The 18,054-nt window shown below is 41.9% G+C and overlaps 2 protein-coding genes across 21 annotated transcripts in view; one reads left to right on the top strand and one right to left on the bottom strand.

Moving 5' to 3' along the window:
* INPP4A (inositol polyphosphate-4-phosphatase type I A) overlaps positions 1–9,683 on the top strand; it is a 132,768-nt gene extending 123,085 nt beyond the window's left edge. For 10 of the 18 annotated variants that reach the window (XM_070573510.1, XM_070573506.1, XM_070573498.1 and 7 more), the window contains one exon: positions 1,981–9,683. In XM_070573510.1, coding sequence (XP_070429611.1) covers positions 1,981–2,161 — 181 coding nt within the window. In that variant the 3' untranslated portion in view covers positions 2,162–9,683. The remainder of the gene's footprint in view (positions 1–1,980) is intronic. The other 8 variants (XM_070573511.1, XM_070573513.1, XM_070573504.1 and 5 more) reach the window with 1 other exon arrangement.
* Positions 9,684–14,088: 4,405 nt separating this feature from the next.
* COA5 (cytochrome c oxidase assembly factor 5) overlaps positions 14,089–18,054 on the bottom strand; it is a 9,130-nt gene continuing 5,164 nt past the window's right edge. The window contains exons 2-4 of one of the 3 annotated variants that reach the window (XM_070573524.1): positions 17,156–17,239; positions 16,407–16,527; positions 14,089–14,575 (exon numbers count right to left, since the gene is read on the bottom strand). In XM_070573524.1, coding sequence (XP_070429625.1) covers positions 16,438–16,527; positions 17,156–17,239 — 174 coding nt within the window. In that variant the 3' untranslated portion in view covers positions 14,089–14,575; positions 16,407–16,437. The remainder of the gene's footprint in view (positions 14,576–16,406; positions 16,528–17,155; positions 17,240–18,054) is intronic. The other 2 variants (XM_008532285.2, XM_008532287.2) reach the window with 2 other exon arrangements.

Here is an 18,054-nt window from a genome sequence, read left to right as displayed (position 1 = left end):
AGGACCCCGGGCCCTGAGCAGGGAAGGGCCTTCCTCTCATGGGAACAGCCCCATTCCCGGTCTCCCTCAGCCTCTCTAAACCCCCACCCGCCTCCAATTATGGATGTCTTTTTAAAGTTTCCTAGTTATGTTTTTCTGAATTTTCTAAAATCTCTGCAGTGAACATGTATTACCTTAGTGATCGTTTAAGAAGTTACTAAAACAAAACCAAGGCTCGATCCCTTTTCACCTCTGTCACCCCCAGAATCCTCGTAGCAGAGCCCAGGGTGCTGTGCTCGCTGCCCCCTTGTCCCCTTGAGCTCGCAACAGCTCAGGCTCCCACCACATGCATTTGTTTTCGTGTGATGCCATTCCACCTGACTTCTGTGTTTTCTGGATTATCCCGTGTGGGGAAGACATGTGTCTGTTCATAGACCACAAGCCCCAGGTGGCTGGGCGACTGGCCAGTATTTCTGGCTGCAGTGGTGGCCAGGACCTGTGGTTCCGCCAAGAGCCCTAAAGAGGCAGCAGTAAATACTGGCCGTGCCCTTGAGTGGGAATGCATTTTGGTTCTCTTGCTTTCTCGCTTGCATCTTACCAGAGGAGTAGAGCATGCAGGCAGGGGCGCTGGGCAGGGGAAGAGTGGGGTGGGGTAAAGGGGCAAAGCTGACACTCAGGCTCTCTTTCTCCTGGAGGCCCAGGGTGAGCAGTGGCCAGTGCTGTGCTAGCAAATGTTTAACAACTAGCTGTCTCCCCCAAAAGAAAAAAAATACAACCCTGCTCTCTGTAGTGTTTGCCGGTTTCTGTGGCATCAGTACTCCTACCAGAGCCTATTTCAAGCTCCCACGGCCACACCATAGAATGTGGAGTTGGGAAGAGATGTGTACAATCGGCTCTTTCAAGCTGTCTGAGCCAATTCCAGCTCACCACTGGTGGTACCCCTCTGTCCCCAAGTCAGGGGCTGAAACACTCCAGGAGCGGGCCTCCTAAGTAGCCCTGGTGACCCCCAGACTGCCCTGGTTGGGAGTGTAACAATTTGTCAGTGCTCGCAGCGTGAAAAGGGTCCTCTCTCAAAATGGCACGTCCCAGTATGGCTATTCCAGGGCTTCCAGGTTCCTCTAGGAAGCCCGGGAGAACCTGGCTTGAGGAAGGAACCCTGGACCTCCTGCCTGCCCATCTCCAAGAGGATCCTCATAGGCACCTGCTGTGTCCTGGCACCTCTGACTGTGCCACTGTTGCCACTTTGGTGTATATGCATGGAGGATGTGGTTCTAGAGTCCTGTGGTTCTAGCTGCCGTCTCACCTCAGTACATTTCTTCTATAGCACGAAACGGAGGAAAGTCCCCGAATTTCCAATGTGAGCTTGGGGATCATCTTATAGAACAGTAACTGGAACAGTGGAGACACCAGTAGTTCATGCCCTGCCACTGCTTAGCCTGAAAGCCAAGAGAGTCTGGTGAGGGCTCTGCCTTTGGTTGGTACTTGAGGTAAATGGTTATCATCTGAATGGTGAATCAAGAGGCAGCTTCTGGCAAAATCAGTTGCCACGCTCCCTGCTCAGGCATCTGTGAGAAGGTCACACCCCCCAATGGTTCTTCATGTTCAGCTTGCTTTGAGATCCATGTCTTGGCAGCATGTGAGAGCATGGCAGGGCAGCATGGACTTGTGCTTGGCCAGCCGAGAGAGAGTGAACATGGAAAACCATTTAATCAACCAACATGTGTTTGTTTTCAGTAGACTACAGTATTTTTTCTTATTTTCACTTCTCTTTCTCTCCTTTTTTCTTGTAACTGTGCTGACTTTGTTTTTGTATTTCTTTCATACCCTTTTCTGCATATCATCTTTTCTTTCTGTTGTGGCTTCATTCCATTTTCTTTTAATCTTATCTTTTGGTTCTCCTCTTTTTTCCATCCTTTTGATGAATTCCATTGCATGTGTCTCTCTTTTTTTTTTTTACTTCCTTTCCCTTTTCCTTTCTCCCAAACTTTTTCCTTTTCACAGCATTGGAACACGGGAGGTAGTCACCCAGAAGAACTTGAGCGGCCTGGTCCCCATCCGAGACTTAAGACTAGATCCCAGCCTCCTCTGTTCCATCCCTTTATTAGCTCTGAGCCCCAATTTACTGATTGCGTGGCTCTTTCTGAGCATAGCATACCTGGTGGCCAAATTGCGTTGCAAATGAGTATCATTACAAAAAATTAGTAGGAAGTCACAAGAAAAACAAAAGTGCCAGAATATGTACAGCCACCGGGTACCTAACTGGACAGAAGGAATGTGCCAGAGCGTGGTCTGCCGAGAAATATTTCATGCCTTACAGTTTGATGTTTTGTTGTTCTGAACTGTATACACCTGCCAAATTATTTCACCAAGAGGACTTGTTCGTTTATATTCTGTAGAGTTTTCAGTGCTTGTAACATGTTTCTACAGTGCCCTGTTACTGCCTTGTTTAGCTGGCCTGGAATTACTTGTACCAAATCTCTTTCCTTCTGATGTAAAACTATTGATTACCTGTATATCTCATGATGTGCCCTGTTTCCAAGAGAAAGGAATTCTGTCTGAAAAGTATTTGTATATTTGATACTATTCTTTAAATGTACTACTAACCTTTCCTTTCCTTTTGAAGAGAAATGAAAAGGATAGACGCTTTCTAACTGGCTCATCTAGAGAAACCTATTTAATAGGACATGTACTTTCTGCTTTCATTTCAAAGCGTAGTCCCTTAAATTACAGTAGCAAACAGTTTGCAGAATCATAACGTTTCCTTGCTTATGTTTATTATTTCCAATTTGGGATGACACAAAGCTGTGAATACCAGAGCACATTGTACCAAGTGAGGCACATGAAGAGAACCTATTGCAGGTGACTTTCGATTTGCTCCTTTAGCTCTTGGAGGATCATTAAATGATTCCAGGAATTAATTAATATAGCAACCAAAGGCTGAAGTTATATACGTTTACTTTTCTTTTGAAAAATTGCGTCTTCAAATTTCAGATTAAAGTCCAGACGTCTTTTCTCTCTTACAAATCAAATGTGGTTAATAATGAAAAAAAAACAAAAGAAAGAAAAATGACCGAAAAATGAGGCCTAACTTTTGGGCAGTTGTGCCACCCCAGACGGAGCTTTGAGACAGCGAGCTGCTTTGGTTTCTGCTGTTATCACTCTTAATTTTAACAAGGCGTTGTCCTAAAATGAGACGACTGTGACCTTCACATTCACATTTGGCACAGGGGTAATTGTGCACCTTTGAAGGTAACAGAATAAATTAGGGGGAATTTGCACAGACCCTATGTAAGAAATACTCAGTGGCTTCTGCTTTCCGGTTCAAATTATGTTGTGCTTCTGTTTTTGACCTCCAGCTGCTTCTTCATACACTGTATTTATGAAAGTGGATTTCTTTTTACCAATCTAGAAAAATTGGAGTGAATTTAGAGAAGCTGTCTTTTCCAGAAACTTGACACTCATGCATGCACACAAATTCAGTCCGGCACAAAATCTGGGCTCTCCGTCCCCCTCCCAGGACTTCCAGAACTTCCTCTGGATCCCTCTGGTTTGGCATCAGATCTGAGTTGGGTATTAGGAATTGTGAAGCAGTCAGCAATGAATGACAAATGCTGGGCTCAGACTTTAAGTTGTGACCTGGAAGCTGCCCTCCCTACACCCTGGGACCCCCTTCTTTCCTGGACTTCTGAGCCCTGCAGGAGCCTCAGGGCAGGTGTCACACCTGTGGGTGAATCCAGCCTTCCCACAGGAGGTGCTGAGTGGTCGCTCTGTCTTTCCTGGAAGAAATGAGGTGGCTGATCTGTGCACAGCGCCTGGCATCCTTCAGTAGGGAGTCTTTCACTGAAGGCTAAGTGATCGGTGATGTTAAGTCGTGGCAGTGTGACACTAGTCACTAGTGAGGTCCCGTCCAGTCTGTGGTTCTCTGAGAGGTGCGTTCACACTGGCCCTCCTTTAGATCGAGGTGCACGCATCAAGTCTCTAAGACTCTTCTGTTTACTTTATTTGAAGTAGGGAAGGTAGGCTCCATAGTCCATTCAGTTCCTGTCCCTGCTCGGGGTAAAGTGCTCCTGACGCCCCACAGTGGTGACACGTGCTTGTGGCCACATCTGGGCCAGGCGGACATGCACAGATGAGGGAGGCCTTTCTGACTACAGACAGCACCCCCTCCTCTTCTCTGGGCCCACGGGGGCTTCTCTGTCACACTCCAGACACTCCTCCCAGAACCCGACACACAGGAAAGGGAGGCTGTGCCAGCTAGAGAAGCCCCTCCCGGGGGACCTCATGGACACCATGGCCTGTTCCTTGGCTGTCGCGGTACAGCCAGGCCTTCCTGCCCGGTGTAGGTTTGGCTGTCAGGTCGAGAGAGAAATGGGATGGAAGGGAGAGAGAGGATAAGGTTCTTTTTCCTCTTCAGGGCCAGGTCAAAAGGCAGTAGATTCTAACTCTGAAGGCATGAGGGGCAGCCCGAGAAAGGACACCGTGAGATTAGTCTAGGCTGTGGGTGCTGGCAGTGGTTTTCTTTAGAATATCCCAGAAAAGAGACTCAGTATGCTTGCCCCTTGTGGCGAGTTTTAATGTCACTGAGGCCTTTTACTCATGAAATCAGGCTAAATATATATCCAAAATCTTTTCTGCTTTAGTGAGAAATAGGCAGGATGAAACAAAGATGGAAGGATGATTCAAGAAGGGAAGTTGTTGATGTTTGGTGATGGTGTTCTGGTTGCTTCTAGGCTCATGCTAGTGCTGAGACCTTGTCGATGGCAGCCAACTCTAGATGCTCAGGATCACTAAGACACCGATGCATCCAGATGAGTTCTAAGGTGGAAGGGTCCTGCTGGAAAGGGAAAACCAGAGTGTCCCTAAAATTAATTGTCATTTGGGTTTCCCTTCTAACTTTTATTTAAAAAACATATGTCCTTCAAAAGAAATAATTTATTGATATAATAAAAAATAACCTTATAGCTTTGAGATAATTAATTCCCTTGTTCTAAAATCTATCCACAACCTTCTCAATGTGTGTAACTGACTCCCCAAAATTACGCAGCCAGTGTGCTCCATGGGAGCGTTCTCCTTAGCGCAGAAGGCCGCCTCCGCAGCGGGAAGCGCTGTGCCCACAGCACGCCCTCTCCTGCTCTCCATCCCTTGGTCCCAGCACTGGGCAGAGCTTGTCGAAACAGAAACACGCGATGATGGTGTCAGCGTGCCATCAGCCCCACCGGGCAGATTTTGTAAATTCAAATCATTCAAACGTTTGAGGAAAAGTAAATACAATTTGCTTCAAAAATTAAATTGAAATAAAAGTGTAATCTGGATTATAACTTCATGTATAATGTATTTAGCCAGCTAAACCAGTATTTAGCTTCTTTAACACATAAATAAAAGATAATGTTGAAGTTTACAAATTATTATTCTTCGCTCCTCAAAGCAGTTTGGCATTTACTGGTGGTAGGTGGTTTTTGAGAAGTGTGTACATTTATATATAAATGGAAAAGCCATATCTGAAATAGTCCAATAATGTGAGCGCTTCCAAAGATTAAACAAGACTAACTGTGCATAGGAACCTATAGCTTCTGCTTTAAATGGAATTATATTTTTATCCAGTTATTGGATGTTAGACAGACGTGGTCATTATTTGCTCCAGGGGCTGCCTGCTCATATGACATAGGCGTTCAGCTCAGATGATACACATCTAGCTGAGGGCCTGAGGCTCTGGTGACAAGAAAGCATACTTGGGTTCCTAAATTATGTAATAACAAGCAGGTGGATACTTTTCTAATACCTGAGCTTATCTTTTGAATAAAATTAGTCTTACCAAAAATATTTTACATGTTCTTGATAATGAGACTGTCGTTTTCACTTGAAAAGCCTTCAGCAATTGCCACTGATATTTTTTTAAAATGCATATATGGTCTTCATACAATGTGAAATATTTTTTTTAAATCACTGTTTCTTGGTAACTGCAAATTTTACATCTCATAAGGGGGATTTTTTACTAAATTTGATAACTAGTTGATTTAATTGCTAGTCTTAGAATAATATAAAAATATAAAGTTATACTATGCTATAGGAAGTCATTTATATTTAGAATCACTTTTGCCTGTTAATTTTATGTCTACACCAGAACATTTCCCAGAGAACTCCTCTGATGCTCTCATTTGGGAATATGAGGCCTGCCTGATGGCTCATCCTCCTCTTCAGCATTTGCTTTGCCTACTGGGTTGCCATGACAACCCTCCATCAAATGCAGCAGGAGATGATGCTGGTAGCAGATTCTCTAGGGAAGGGCACCTGTGGGCTCTCACTGGCTCAGTGGCATTCTTGTGAAAGGTGACCACAATGAGGGCAGCCCATCTGGAGAAAGTGGGAGGTTGGCTGCCACCAGGAGACCTCGGTGGGGCCACTCCTTCATGACACTCCAGTCCTGAGAGCCATGCAGGCTCACTGGATTGCTCTGCACCCAGCACAGCTGGCTCCTAGGTGGAGACAGCATGTCAGAGCAGCGTTCTCAGCCAGATGGCTTGGCCACACGTTGAATTCTACAAGGAAAACCAGCATTTTGAATTTGAGGTGATTAACAGCTGTTGCTAATATAGAAAAATGTAGCTCTTTAAAGGCTTTTCTAAGAGTAGTGCTATTTAATTTGCTGTGTAACAGAACCTTTGAACCACTAGTTATAATAGAATCCTCAATAACTAGACATAAAATACATGAAACCACCAACTTAAAAAAAGAAGTTTGCTTCCACTTAGATCCAGTGCTGCGTTTGGAAGTGCACAGCTTGCAGTCCCGTACAGCATGTGTTCATGTCTGTGCTGCTTGCCTGCCTTGTCCAGAAACCCCACGTCACATGTGTATTGTTGTAAATGAGTCTGGCACCCATTAAGATTAATCAGCCTTTTTTTTTAATGCTATGAAAATAATCAGTTCATTTCATCTTAGTTTAAGTCTTTTCTTTTTTCCTTTTTTACTGCTGTCATTTCTTGTGCTTGTTTTTTCCCCAGTGAGGGTTGTCGAAGAGAAAATACAATGAAGAATGTTGGAAGTCGCAAATATGCATTTAATTCCCTGCAGCTGAAGGCTTTCCCCAAGCATTACAGGCCTCCCGAAGGGACTTACGGGAAAGTGGAAACGTGAACACACGCTGCCCTCTGTTAGCTGTTACATAATAAATGTGGGTACCCTCTAGTGTCATATACGAATTCTTCAAGAAGACCTGAAGGATTGGTTTTTATTTTTGTGTTTTTTAAAATATTTCACTAAAGAATCTCTGGAGCATGTTTTTTTCCATTGGAATCAATAGGAGGTAATGTTTGGCTCAGTAGTGTGGATAGTAACGACCGCCCATCTCAGTAGCCGTCAGCTGTAACCACACAGATGTCATCAGTAGTTACCTGTACGAATCAAGCTAGGTATGTCTGAAACGCTCAAAGACTTTTTTAAATGCCCACTTAGGCAGCTGCTCACTTCACTTATTTTTCTACTGAGTAACTCAAAATTGAGCATTGAATTACAATCTACTTTTTAAAAATCTGAATGTAAAACAGTAAATAATATATTAAATAATTGGATTCAGGACAGACCAACAAATGTTAAATGTTAACCCAAGTTTTGGGGAAGAAACTAGCTCATGCGGCGAGAGCAAGTGTTTTCTCATGAAGTATCCCATCTGTACCACCACGGTGAGGCCAGCAAGGGGGAGCAGATCAGCCTGAGGACTGTATTAGGGGACAACACTGCAGAGCCACTCGCAGTGGGGGCCACTTCTGTCCCTAAGTTATAGAACAGGGTGTCTGCTTGAGAACATGAAGCCAGGGTCTCCTGTCCTCCTCAGCTCCATGTCTGTCCCACCGCGCCCCCAGGGCACGTCTCCCCTTCTCTGGATGTCGAGTTCTGCCACTCCAGGGCCTCACATGTGGTCTGTCTGATGCCTCTCTGACAACAAGGGAGGTTTAATGCGTGTGGATAGTGGAAGCCTAAATATTTTCAGAACAGATGTCCTTTTGTGGGTTCCCCAGTTTATCCTCTCCTAAAAGATAATACAATCATGTTTGAATGTCTGATGAAAGTGTTTTAGGTTTGCAATAATTGTTACTGTCCTCTTATTCTGTTATGTAAGATGACTATTGAGAAAGTTGAAATTATCTCCTAAAATGAGATTTTGAAAGGGATTAATGGGCCATAAAACTTAGGAATTTCATAGAAAATTATGTCTGGTCATCTATTATAAGATGATAATGAGTCTTATCTGCACATAGCAGAGTTTTTCTTAGTTTATATGTTTTATCAATTCTGTTTATCATAATTATTATGTTTACATGTTATTTAAAAGGCTGTAAAAAAAATATACGTGGCACATATTCACAATGCTGATCCTAATGGTTTGTGAACCCTTAGGAAATTCCTGTATCTAAAATTCTAGATATTATTCTTTCAGCTCCTTTAGAAAACCCACTTGGAAACATGTAAGAAACTTGGGCCTGGGGAGCTGAGACCCAAGGCAAGATCACCCCTTGGCAGGGACACGGGTGGGCATCAGGTGAGGCTGGAACTGGATGACCTTCCAGAACCCTTCCTACTCAGAAGTCGGTGCTCAGAGCCTTCCATCTCCTGATGCCCGCTGCGGGGGAAGTCCCCACTGGTCGAGTGTGAACTGGTGTGGAGGATGCGGCAGTAAGGGATGGCTGCAGCTCACTGTCCCTCTTGTAGCCAGAGTTCACTGTGGAGGGGCGAGGCCGAGAAACTCTTGTCCACCAAACCCGCTGCAGAGGTGGCAGCAGCTGGTGTTGGAGTTTCCTGTTGTAAATGTCAGTCCCTGTTCAAAGACAGTTTGTTTCCAACATGGCTGGTTAACCTGTAACCTCTCCAGCATTTCATTTAATTCGTAATTTTTTCTAGTATCTATATATTTCCGTCTTTTCTCATTTTAACATCACTACCTTTTAAGAAATTCCCTTGTTTTTTAAAATTAAATGTTACACATACTTTATTCAGAATTTTTTTGTCTGAAGAGCATTAAATACCTGCATTTATCAAAAGGGGATATAGCCATTGGTGAGTCATCTGTTGGCAGTTTTGCATGTGGCACATTTATGTGAATCTTCTCCCCATTTTGGCTTCATATTAGGGATCACCATAAAACTCTAAGACTTGGCTAATCGTGTAGAAAATATTCAGGTTTCAGTATTCTGTCTGAGCATTACTATCAGGCTTCAGTGTGACAGTCTCACAGGGCGTTGCGCACGTACACGCTCGCTGGGCGGGGGCGTGTTGTCCCCTCGAGGGGGCCAGCAGCTCCTCGGGTCACCTGGGAGCTCTGTGTGTTCAGGTGCAGGAGGAAGGCAGTTTTACAGGTTACCAGACAACAGAGGGTCCATCTTGTATCCCCTGTGAGGCCCATTTAAAAAGAAGCGTTGAGACATTCTGGAAACCCGATGGGACATGGATTCTGCCAGAGCGCCTGTAGCACAGTTGCCTTTGGTTTCCTTGAAAAATGTACAAATATTGTATAATACAGTTTGTCCCTCCACAATTGTATTCGCCAAGCTTAGTGCATTAAAGTACTTTTATTTATTTGTTTGGGGCAGTATTAATATATATAAACATGTAGTTACTGTTTTATATATTCTGAGCTTATTCAGAGCCATGTATGCTGTAAATGTGCTCGTCTTTAGAATGACAAATAATAAATAACTGACAACAGTAAACTTGGCCTCACCTGATTCATTCTGTTACGTTAGAAGGGCTCGTTCCGTGGCTGGCACCTGACTGGACCATCATTAATGGGCACTGCGTTGAGCACTCGGGGCTTTGTACACATGGGACTGAGAGAGATTTCTGTTTTATAACCTTGTTTCCACTTCATTTGAAGTGGAGGGGCAGCAGGGTGTGGGATTAAGAGCAGGGACTTCAGCTTCAGACAGACCCACCTCCCACTCCCATTTTGCCACTCACTAGCTGGTGACTCTGGGCAAGTTGTGTGCCCTCTCTGAACCTCCATTTCCTCATGTGCAAAGTATAGACTCAATGGTATAGTCATCTTAAGGCAGTTGTGAGCTGTCTTGGCATTAAACGTTCATAAAATGTTAGCTGTTGTTACTTGCCCACGTCCATAAATACGGGTCACGTCTTCTCCGCACCGTTGCCTGGTTGTCTGTTGTGTGACTTGTTAAATGTGGTTCCGTGAGTGATGAGTGACTGTTGTAACAGGACTGCATCCTGCACCTTTGCACCTTTTCTAGGCACTTGTACCCAATGATTTCCTTTGGATAAATTCTTGGCAGTAGAAATGTACAATTAAAGGATAATTTAAATGTTTTAAAATTTTTAAACTTTTACTATTACCAAAGTTCCCCCAGAAAGGGCACCGGTAGCATGTGCCTTTTCCCTTCATTCTCGTTGATGCTGGAAATGGCACCTTGTTTCAATTTCTGTTCATTTGATTCCTGTGAAAACTGAACATCTTTTATACTTTTACTGATATTTCTACTTTTGTGACCTCATTGGAATGTTGGTCTTTTCCATATGGATTGATTTTAATAGATAATATAATAACCCCTTTTCATATGTTGCAGGTTTTTTTAAAACCATTTGTCGGTTGTCTTTTTTTTTTATGGCGGGGGTATAGACAAGTTTTAAATTTTTATCTAGTTAAATACATTGGTCTTTTTCTTTTTGATGCTTGTTCTGAAATCATGTCCTGGCTTAACCACTGAAGGTGACACAGCTGGGGCACCCCGTCCTTGCCCATGAAATGGGCCCACATGGTGCTGTGAACTCGAGGAGGGACGGCACTAGCCTGTGCCAGCCTGGGTAGAACGCCCCCTCCCCATTCTGTGCTAAGATTTGGCAGATAGGTCATAACTTTGTCTTCTTTTTATTAGAGCTGTCACTACGCAGGCTATGACACAGATTGCTGAGGGTGTAGGAGCAGAATATCTACACTTCAAATTCCCCCTGGGACCCTTCTGGCCTCAGCACTATTTGTAGTGATTCCTGCCTGTGCAAGGCTTGCAGTGGGCCTTTTCAGCCAGGCCAGGCAGTCAGCATTCAAATACAGACCGTTATGGTGCTATCACTCTCTGTTGTACCACTTAACAGACAAAGAAAAGCTGAGACAGGTTAGAGAGGATGGGAAACTTGCTTGTTTCCACAGCTAGGAAGAAGATACCTAGGTTAGAGAGATGGATGTGGAAAGACAGAGCACTTCATTGCTTCCTCCTCCTTGCCATTTGCCTCTCCCTTGGCTTCTGTGGACTCACTCACTGTCCTGGTTGTCCCACCTCGACCATCCCTCCTCACTCTGATTTGCTTGTTGTCCTCCACCCACCACTACATTGTGGTGTGCCGCAGGTTTCCGCCCATAACTTTCTTCTATCTCACTTTGGATGCTCTTCCTGAAAAGTCTTAGCCAGCCATTCCTATGGAATAAATTACCACTTATTTGCTAATGACTCCAAAATTTCTAGGTCCATCTCAGACTCTCTCTAGGTTCAGAACCATCTGTACATCCAACCACATCCTAGTCATTCTACTTGAGTGTCTGAGGGTATCTCAAATGCAGCATGTCAACACCAAACTCATGCAATCCCTCCTCCAAGCTGGCTGAGCCCTCTTCTGATAAGTGACCCTGGGGTCCACCCTGGGCTCATCTTCTCCCTTCCCCTCCGTATCCCATCGGCCACTGAGATCTGTACCTCTTCAGAATCTCTTTAACACATCCCATGATTCCATCCACACACTCACAGCCTGGTCTGTGTCTCCTCTGATCTGGACCACCACCCCTCGGCCTTCTCGTTCCTCCTTCAAGGTCCGTCTCAGTCATGCCCTCCTCTATGGAAATTTCTCTCCACAGAGTGAGTTGGCCTTTTTAAAAAAATATTTTCCCACATTCAGTTTGGAATATATGACTGTTATGTGTATCCTGTCTATCACGTTACCTTTTACTCTATCCAGCATGTTGTTACTTTGTGTTCACAGCAGCAACTGTAATGCTTGTCACAAAGGAGCTACTCAGAAAAGTTTATTGAATGAAAAGATGAATAAATGATTGTTTTTTGGTGTTCATTTGAAATCTTTCCTATTTCAGCACTAGACCTTGTTGCTTTTCTCTATATATAATCCTTTATTCTAAACACATCACAAGGAGCCAAATTCAAGAGGCTCAAGGGAGAAGGCAACTGTAGGAGCAGAGTGTTGCCAACACCAGGACAATGGTTTTCTCTCAGGGGCAAGCAGGAGGGTCTCTGAGGAAAATCAGGCATAGCAGGGGGTTTGTACAATGTTCTGTTGATCTGAATGGTAGTTACAGGATGATTTATAGTTGTTTGTTAACATGATACAAACTTCCTATGTACTTTTCTGTACGTCTGCTACATTTAACAATAAAATGTTAACCTATCATTCAATGAACAATCTGAAAAGAAAATTAAGAAAACAATTCCATTTCCAATAGCATAAAAAAGAATAAGATACTTAGGAATAAACCTAACCAAGGAGGCAAAAGTCTTGTATGTTGAAAACTACAGAATGTTCCTGAAAGTAAAGACGAACAATTAACGGAAAGACATCCTGTGTAAATGAGTTGGAAGACTTCATATTATTAAGATGCCAGTGTATCCAAAGTGATCTGCCAATTCAATATGTTCCCTATCAAAATCCCAATCGTGTTTTTTTGCATAAATAGAAAAATCCATCCTAAAATTCATATGGACTCTCAAGGGTCCCTGAATAGCCAACACAATCTTGAAAAAGAACAAAGTTGGAGGTCTCACACTTCCTGATTTCAAAAGTTATTACAAAGCTACAGTAATCAAAACAGTGTGGCACTGGCTTAAAGACCAACGCAATAGAATAAAGGGCCCAGAAATACACACCAGCACACATGGTCGAATGATTTTTGACAAGAGTGCCAAGGCCATTCAGTTGAGGAAAGGACAGTCTTTTCAACAAATGATTCTGGGAAAACTGGATATCCACATGCAAAAGAATGAAGCTTTATCTTACACCACATACAAAATCAACTCAAACTACATCAAAGACCTAAATGTAAGAACTAAAACTATACAGCTCCTAGAAGAAAGCTTAAGGGAAGAGTTGCATCGGCGTGGACAGTGACGATCCAAAAGTACAGGTAACACAAGTCAAACAGATAAACTGGACTGCAAGAAAATGTAAAACTGCATCAAGGAACACAATCAACAGGGTGAAAAGAAATGCGAGAAAATATTGGCAAATCTTATTATCTGGTAGGGGCTTAATATCTAGAGTATACAAAGAAATCCTAGAACTCAACAACAAAAGAGCAAACAACCCTATTTAAAAATGGGCAAAGTACTTGAATAGACATTTCTCCAAAGAAGGTGTACAAATGGCCAACAAATGCATGAAATGAGGAAATGATGCTCCACATCAGAAGAATGGTGGCTGCCAGGCGGTGGGGGGACAGGGTAACAGCGAGTCGTTTAAGAGAGTTATAGTTTTGTAGACTATCATTTGTAGACTGTAGTTTGTTTAATAGAGCTATAGTTTTATAGAGTTCAGTTTTGCAAGATGGAGAGAGTTCTGGAGACCGGTTGCATAACAAGGTACTTAACACTACTGAACTATATACTTAAAAATGGTTAAGACAGTAAATTTTACATTGTATTTTACAACTACAAATTTTAAATATATAGTTACTAATAAAGGTATCAAGTTATTTTTTTAAATGGATCATAGACATACATGTAAGCTAACACTATAAAATTCTTACATGAAAACATAGGAATAAATTTCCAGAAGCTTGGATTAGGCAATGGTTTTCTTAGGTACATCAAAACAAAGAAAAAATAGATAAACTGGAATTCATCAAAATTAAAAATTGTGCTTCAAAAGGCAGCATCAAGAAAGTGAAGACGGGCCGGTCCCGTGGCTGAGTGGTTAAGTTCCCGTGCTCCGCTTCGGCGGCCCAAGGTTTTGCCAGTTCGGATCCTGGGCGTGGACATGGCACCGCTCATCAGGCCACACTAAGGTGGCGTCCCACATGCCACAACTAGAAGGACCCACAACTGAAATATACAACTATGTACTGGGGGAGAATTTGGGGGGAAAAAAAAAGAACTAAACAGGACAGACTGAATAAAAGAAAGTTTTATTCTAAACTTTCCCAATAGACATTTTCTCCCCAGGCTCCAGGTTATTGATTTTAACATTCCCATCAGTGGCCTTCATAATATTCACAAAGGATGTACAAACTGTGTCATTTGGTTGAGGAGTCAAGTTTGAAAATAACCATCTTTCCATTCTTTGTGCTTTAGAACAATTCTTAAAACACATTATGCTCCTAGCTCATAAGTGTTCAATTAAGAATTTTTTCTAAAAATAACTTAGAGCAAGAAAATCACTTACTTTATACATATTCAAAAACAGAACCCATCGTTTTCTCCGGTGTTCCAGGGAGGGAAAAACTGGTCCAACCCAACAGATGTAGCAAAAAGTATGTTTCCTATTTTGGCTTCTCTGTTTAAATGAAGAGAAAATCCTTTGTTGATTTCATCTTGGTTTGAACATAATAGCATCAATATCCTTTTCTTCCTCTGAATCTTGATCTGGCATCCAACTAAAAATAAATGAAGAATTGAATCAGATTTTGTTAACATAATTAAATAAACACAACTTTGGTAAGGGGTGTCACTACATGAGAGAAATAAAACAGTTTCCAGCGCAATCAAAAAGTCAATTGTCAGAGCCAGCCCTGACGGCCTAGTGGTTAAAGTTCAGCACTCTCACTGCTTCAGAAGCCCAGGTTCACATTCCGGTCAGAGAACCACACCGCCTGTCTGTCAGCTGCCATGCTGTGGCAGTGGCTCACACAGAACTAGAATGACTTATAACTAGGATATACAACCATGTACTGGGGCTTTAGGGAGACCAAAAAAAGGAGCTAACAGATGTCAGCTCAGGGTGAATCTTTCCCTGCAAAAAAAAAAAAAAAATCTAAAGCTCCTTGCCATTTGCCTTCAAGGGAGCTAGTAATTAAAAAAAAAAAAAAAAGGCAATTGTCACAGCTACCAAAAAAACCGAAAATAATAAAGATGGCATTAAAAACAGAAGTTCCATTAAGGTCACAATAAGGATTTTCTTCTCAAGTAGTATCCAACTTACATTTATCTTTTTCTCTGAACTACACTCAATGTACGTTCTTGCAAACAACTTTCTAATTAAGTTTTGTGTGGGTTAACATTTAAATGTATTTGAAATCCTTAAATAGCAACTGAAAAAAGAAGAGAGAGCCCTGAAAAATGTTAAGTGACGCATAGCCATTTGGGAATTAAAAGTCCTTAAATTACCTACTTATAGGATGACAGCGTGTTCTTTGACTTAAGCCTCACAGTGAGGGCGCCTCCTAAGGGTAGTGCCATAGAGTGGAGGGTCCTAATGTCAGTATATAAGGCAAAACTGCACAGAGTCAATATCACTCCCTAGAAATTCTACAGGAAGGAGATAGATTATTTGGATAGGTTATTAATAATAGATATTATATCTATTTATATGTCATTATTAATAATAGAGTATTTTGGAGATAGACGCTATTAATGAGTCTAACACACCCAGTGTAGGACAGACACCCATTTCTCCGATCACTACACGAAGTAGCTAAAAGTATATTTTCAAAAAATTAATAATCTTTAAACACAGGCATCATAATCAGGATGATGAGATGCTTATACTACGACGACACAGCTGACTCAAACTTCCTAGCTCACCATCATTCTGGGTTATATACTCATTGTTTGAAATATTAAGCAAAATTTCTAGCACGATTTAATTTGTTTTGGGTTTTTGCCAACCACGTATAAGTGAAGTTGCGTTAGCTAAGTGTGACATGACTCCACTACCTTGGAGGACTAATTGTGAATCACAGTCTTGGTGAAAGGCTGTAAGAATGTATTACTCTGCTAGAAGGTTCCCTAGACGGCTCTCTCCAGTGTCAAAGTATAAGTGGAGCTCTGCCTTATACTGATTGTTAGAAATAATCAGAGGCACTTTTATATTTTATTCAAGATTATTATAAATTTCTGCAGAAGGTAGATAAATTGTGAAAAATTTTTAAATGTTCTGATTTCTTATTAAAGTTTTTGGAGATCAAAGACAGCTTTCAGCAGGGAATTCCAGGGAGTTAATTTACAGTCACTGGATATGATTGGATCCATCCAACATGATTAAAACTCATCTCCTACACTATTCTTTATGACTTCTCAGTTATCTAAACATGATTTGAAATTCCTGAAAGATCTAAAGGCTTGCATTTTACATGTGGTATCAAAACAATGTGAGAGAAGACAAGAAAATCCCTCTTTTTTACATTAAATCATAGGAAAATATGGCAGAGAACTGTGTCATTTGAAAAAGGACAAGACAGGATGGCCACATTTAATCTAACTTCACACCTCCCTGGATCTGATGAGACAGCAAACATGCTCAAGTTCTTCGTGTGGCCTCCTGGGTCATGAATGTCCTGTACACTTGGCTTCTCCTGTCAACAAAGGGGAGGGATTTGCAGTGCAATTCCTAAACAAACAAAGCAGGTTTTAAGTTCAGATTATGGCTTTCTTTAAAGGGATGTTCCTTTTTCTCATTTCATACTTTCTTTTTACAAAGAGAAGGCTCTCAGTTTCCATTCCAAACATCTTTGTAGATCTCTGAAATCAAAGAATGTCAGAGCAGAAACTTTAAAATTCGTAATGTCCTCTTAGGCTCTCCTTCCACTATCCATCACTCTACCAATTCAAACACAGATACTAACGTTGTCTCCTAGTCACATCTACACATAAGGCACAGCGCCTACACCTCAGACCTCCACATTATGGGTTTGTGTACAATTGCCAAATGACCTGAATTCACAGTGACCAACACCAACTTCTCCCCATTTAGACTTGCCACGACTTGATTCTCATACTTTCAGAAATTCATAAAGATCAGCAGCTGCTGTTAGCATAGTGGCAGAATAACAGAACAATGAGCTCTGGTTTTTCATGAATGCTACCTAACCTTAACTCAGTGGAGGAAGAAATAGCATCTACATCCTTTCTTCCAAATGATGTCACTGCAACCTATTTATAATTACCAAGTCATGCACAAATTTAACTCCATACAGCTAATTTTTACCCTAAGCCTTTAAACATCTTAAACCACTTACCATTGATCTTTTACATTCAAAAAATGAGTATTTCAGAGCTTTGCAGTTTCCCTCCTTCAGACACTGCCGAGGGGACTTTCCTTCCTACAACACACAAAACAATATAAATACTTTGGAAATTTTCTCAGTACAAAATAAATGTCCTTCTAAAAATAGCTCTTTTAAAAATAAGTTAAACAAAAGAATAGTAAATTATATAAGAAATAGTTTTAATTCATTTTGACTGTTGGTGCTTACGGAGAAAAGGACAGAATAAAAAACAAGTAAAATAGTTTGGGGGCCCTGAAAGGTGATCTTGGGTTCTTGAAAACACTGGTTTCCATGGGATACTTTTCTTTAAAATGTTATATAAAAATCTAGACACTATTATCTTCAGCTCCTTATGGGGAAGAAAGGGAAAGAGTAAAGGTGAAAGTAGTAATGGGGTTTCATCAGTGTTTTTAAAACTTTTACACTCAAGAACTCCTAAAGACAGAGAAGAAAGTAGTGTGTGTTGGAGGAGGAAGTGGGCAGAGCACAGCAGGGAGTGGGGGGGAGAGCCCGACAGCTCTGCAGCTGCTTGTATGAGAGGTCAGGCCGCTGTAGTGGTGATTGGGAGGGTTAGTTCTGGAAGGTAGTGTCAAGTGGCTTTAAAGTTTCCGTTATATCCTTTTAATGCAAGCAATTTAACTCCAGAACATCTCTGCATTTTCCCACCCCCTACCCCCAGAGTCAAGTTCTCTCTTCTGAGAAGCTCAACTGAGTAAGAACTGGAAGAGGAAAGGGAGATACGAAATGAACTTACATGCATTTGTGACAGGAGATCTGCTTGGGCCTGATGTGAAATGAACTCATCTTTGAGCAGTGAAAGCTCAAAAGGAGTTTAAGAAGAAAATTGGATTAAACCATTCCCTTTCTGC

This window comes from Equus przewalskii, chromosome 14 (assembly GCF_037783145.1).
Source record: "Equus przewalskii isolate Varuska chromosome 14, EquPr2, whole genome shotgun sequence".
NCBI classification, from domain to species: domain Eukaryota; kingdom Metazoa; phylum Chordata; class Mammalia; order Perissodactyla; family Equidae; genus Equus; species Equus przewalskii.
This window is presented reverse-complemented; position numbering and strand designations above follow the sequence as displayed.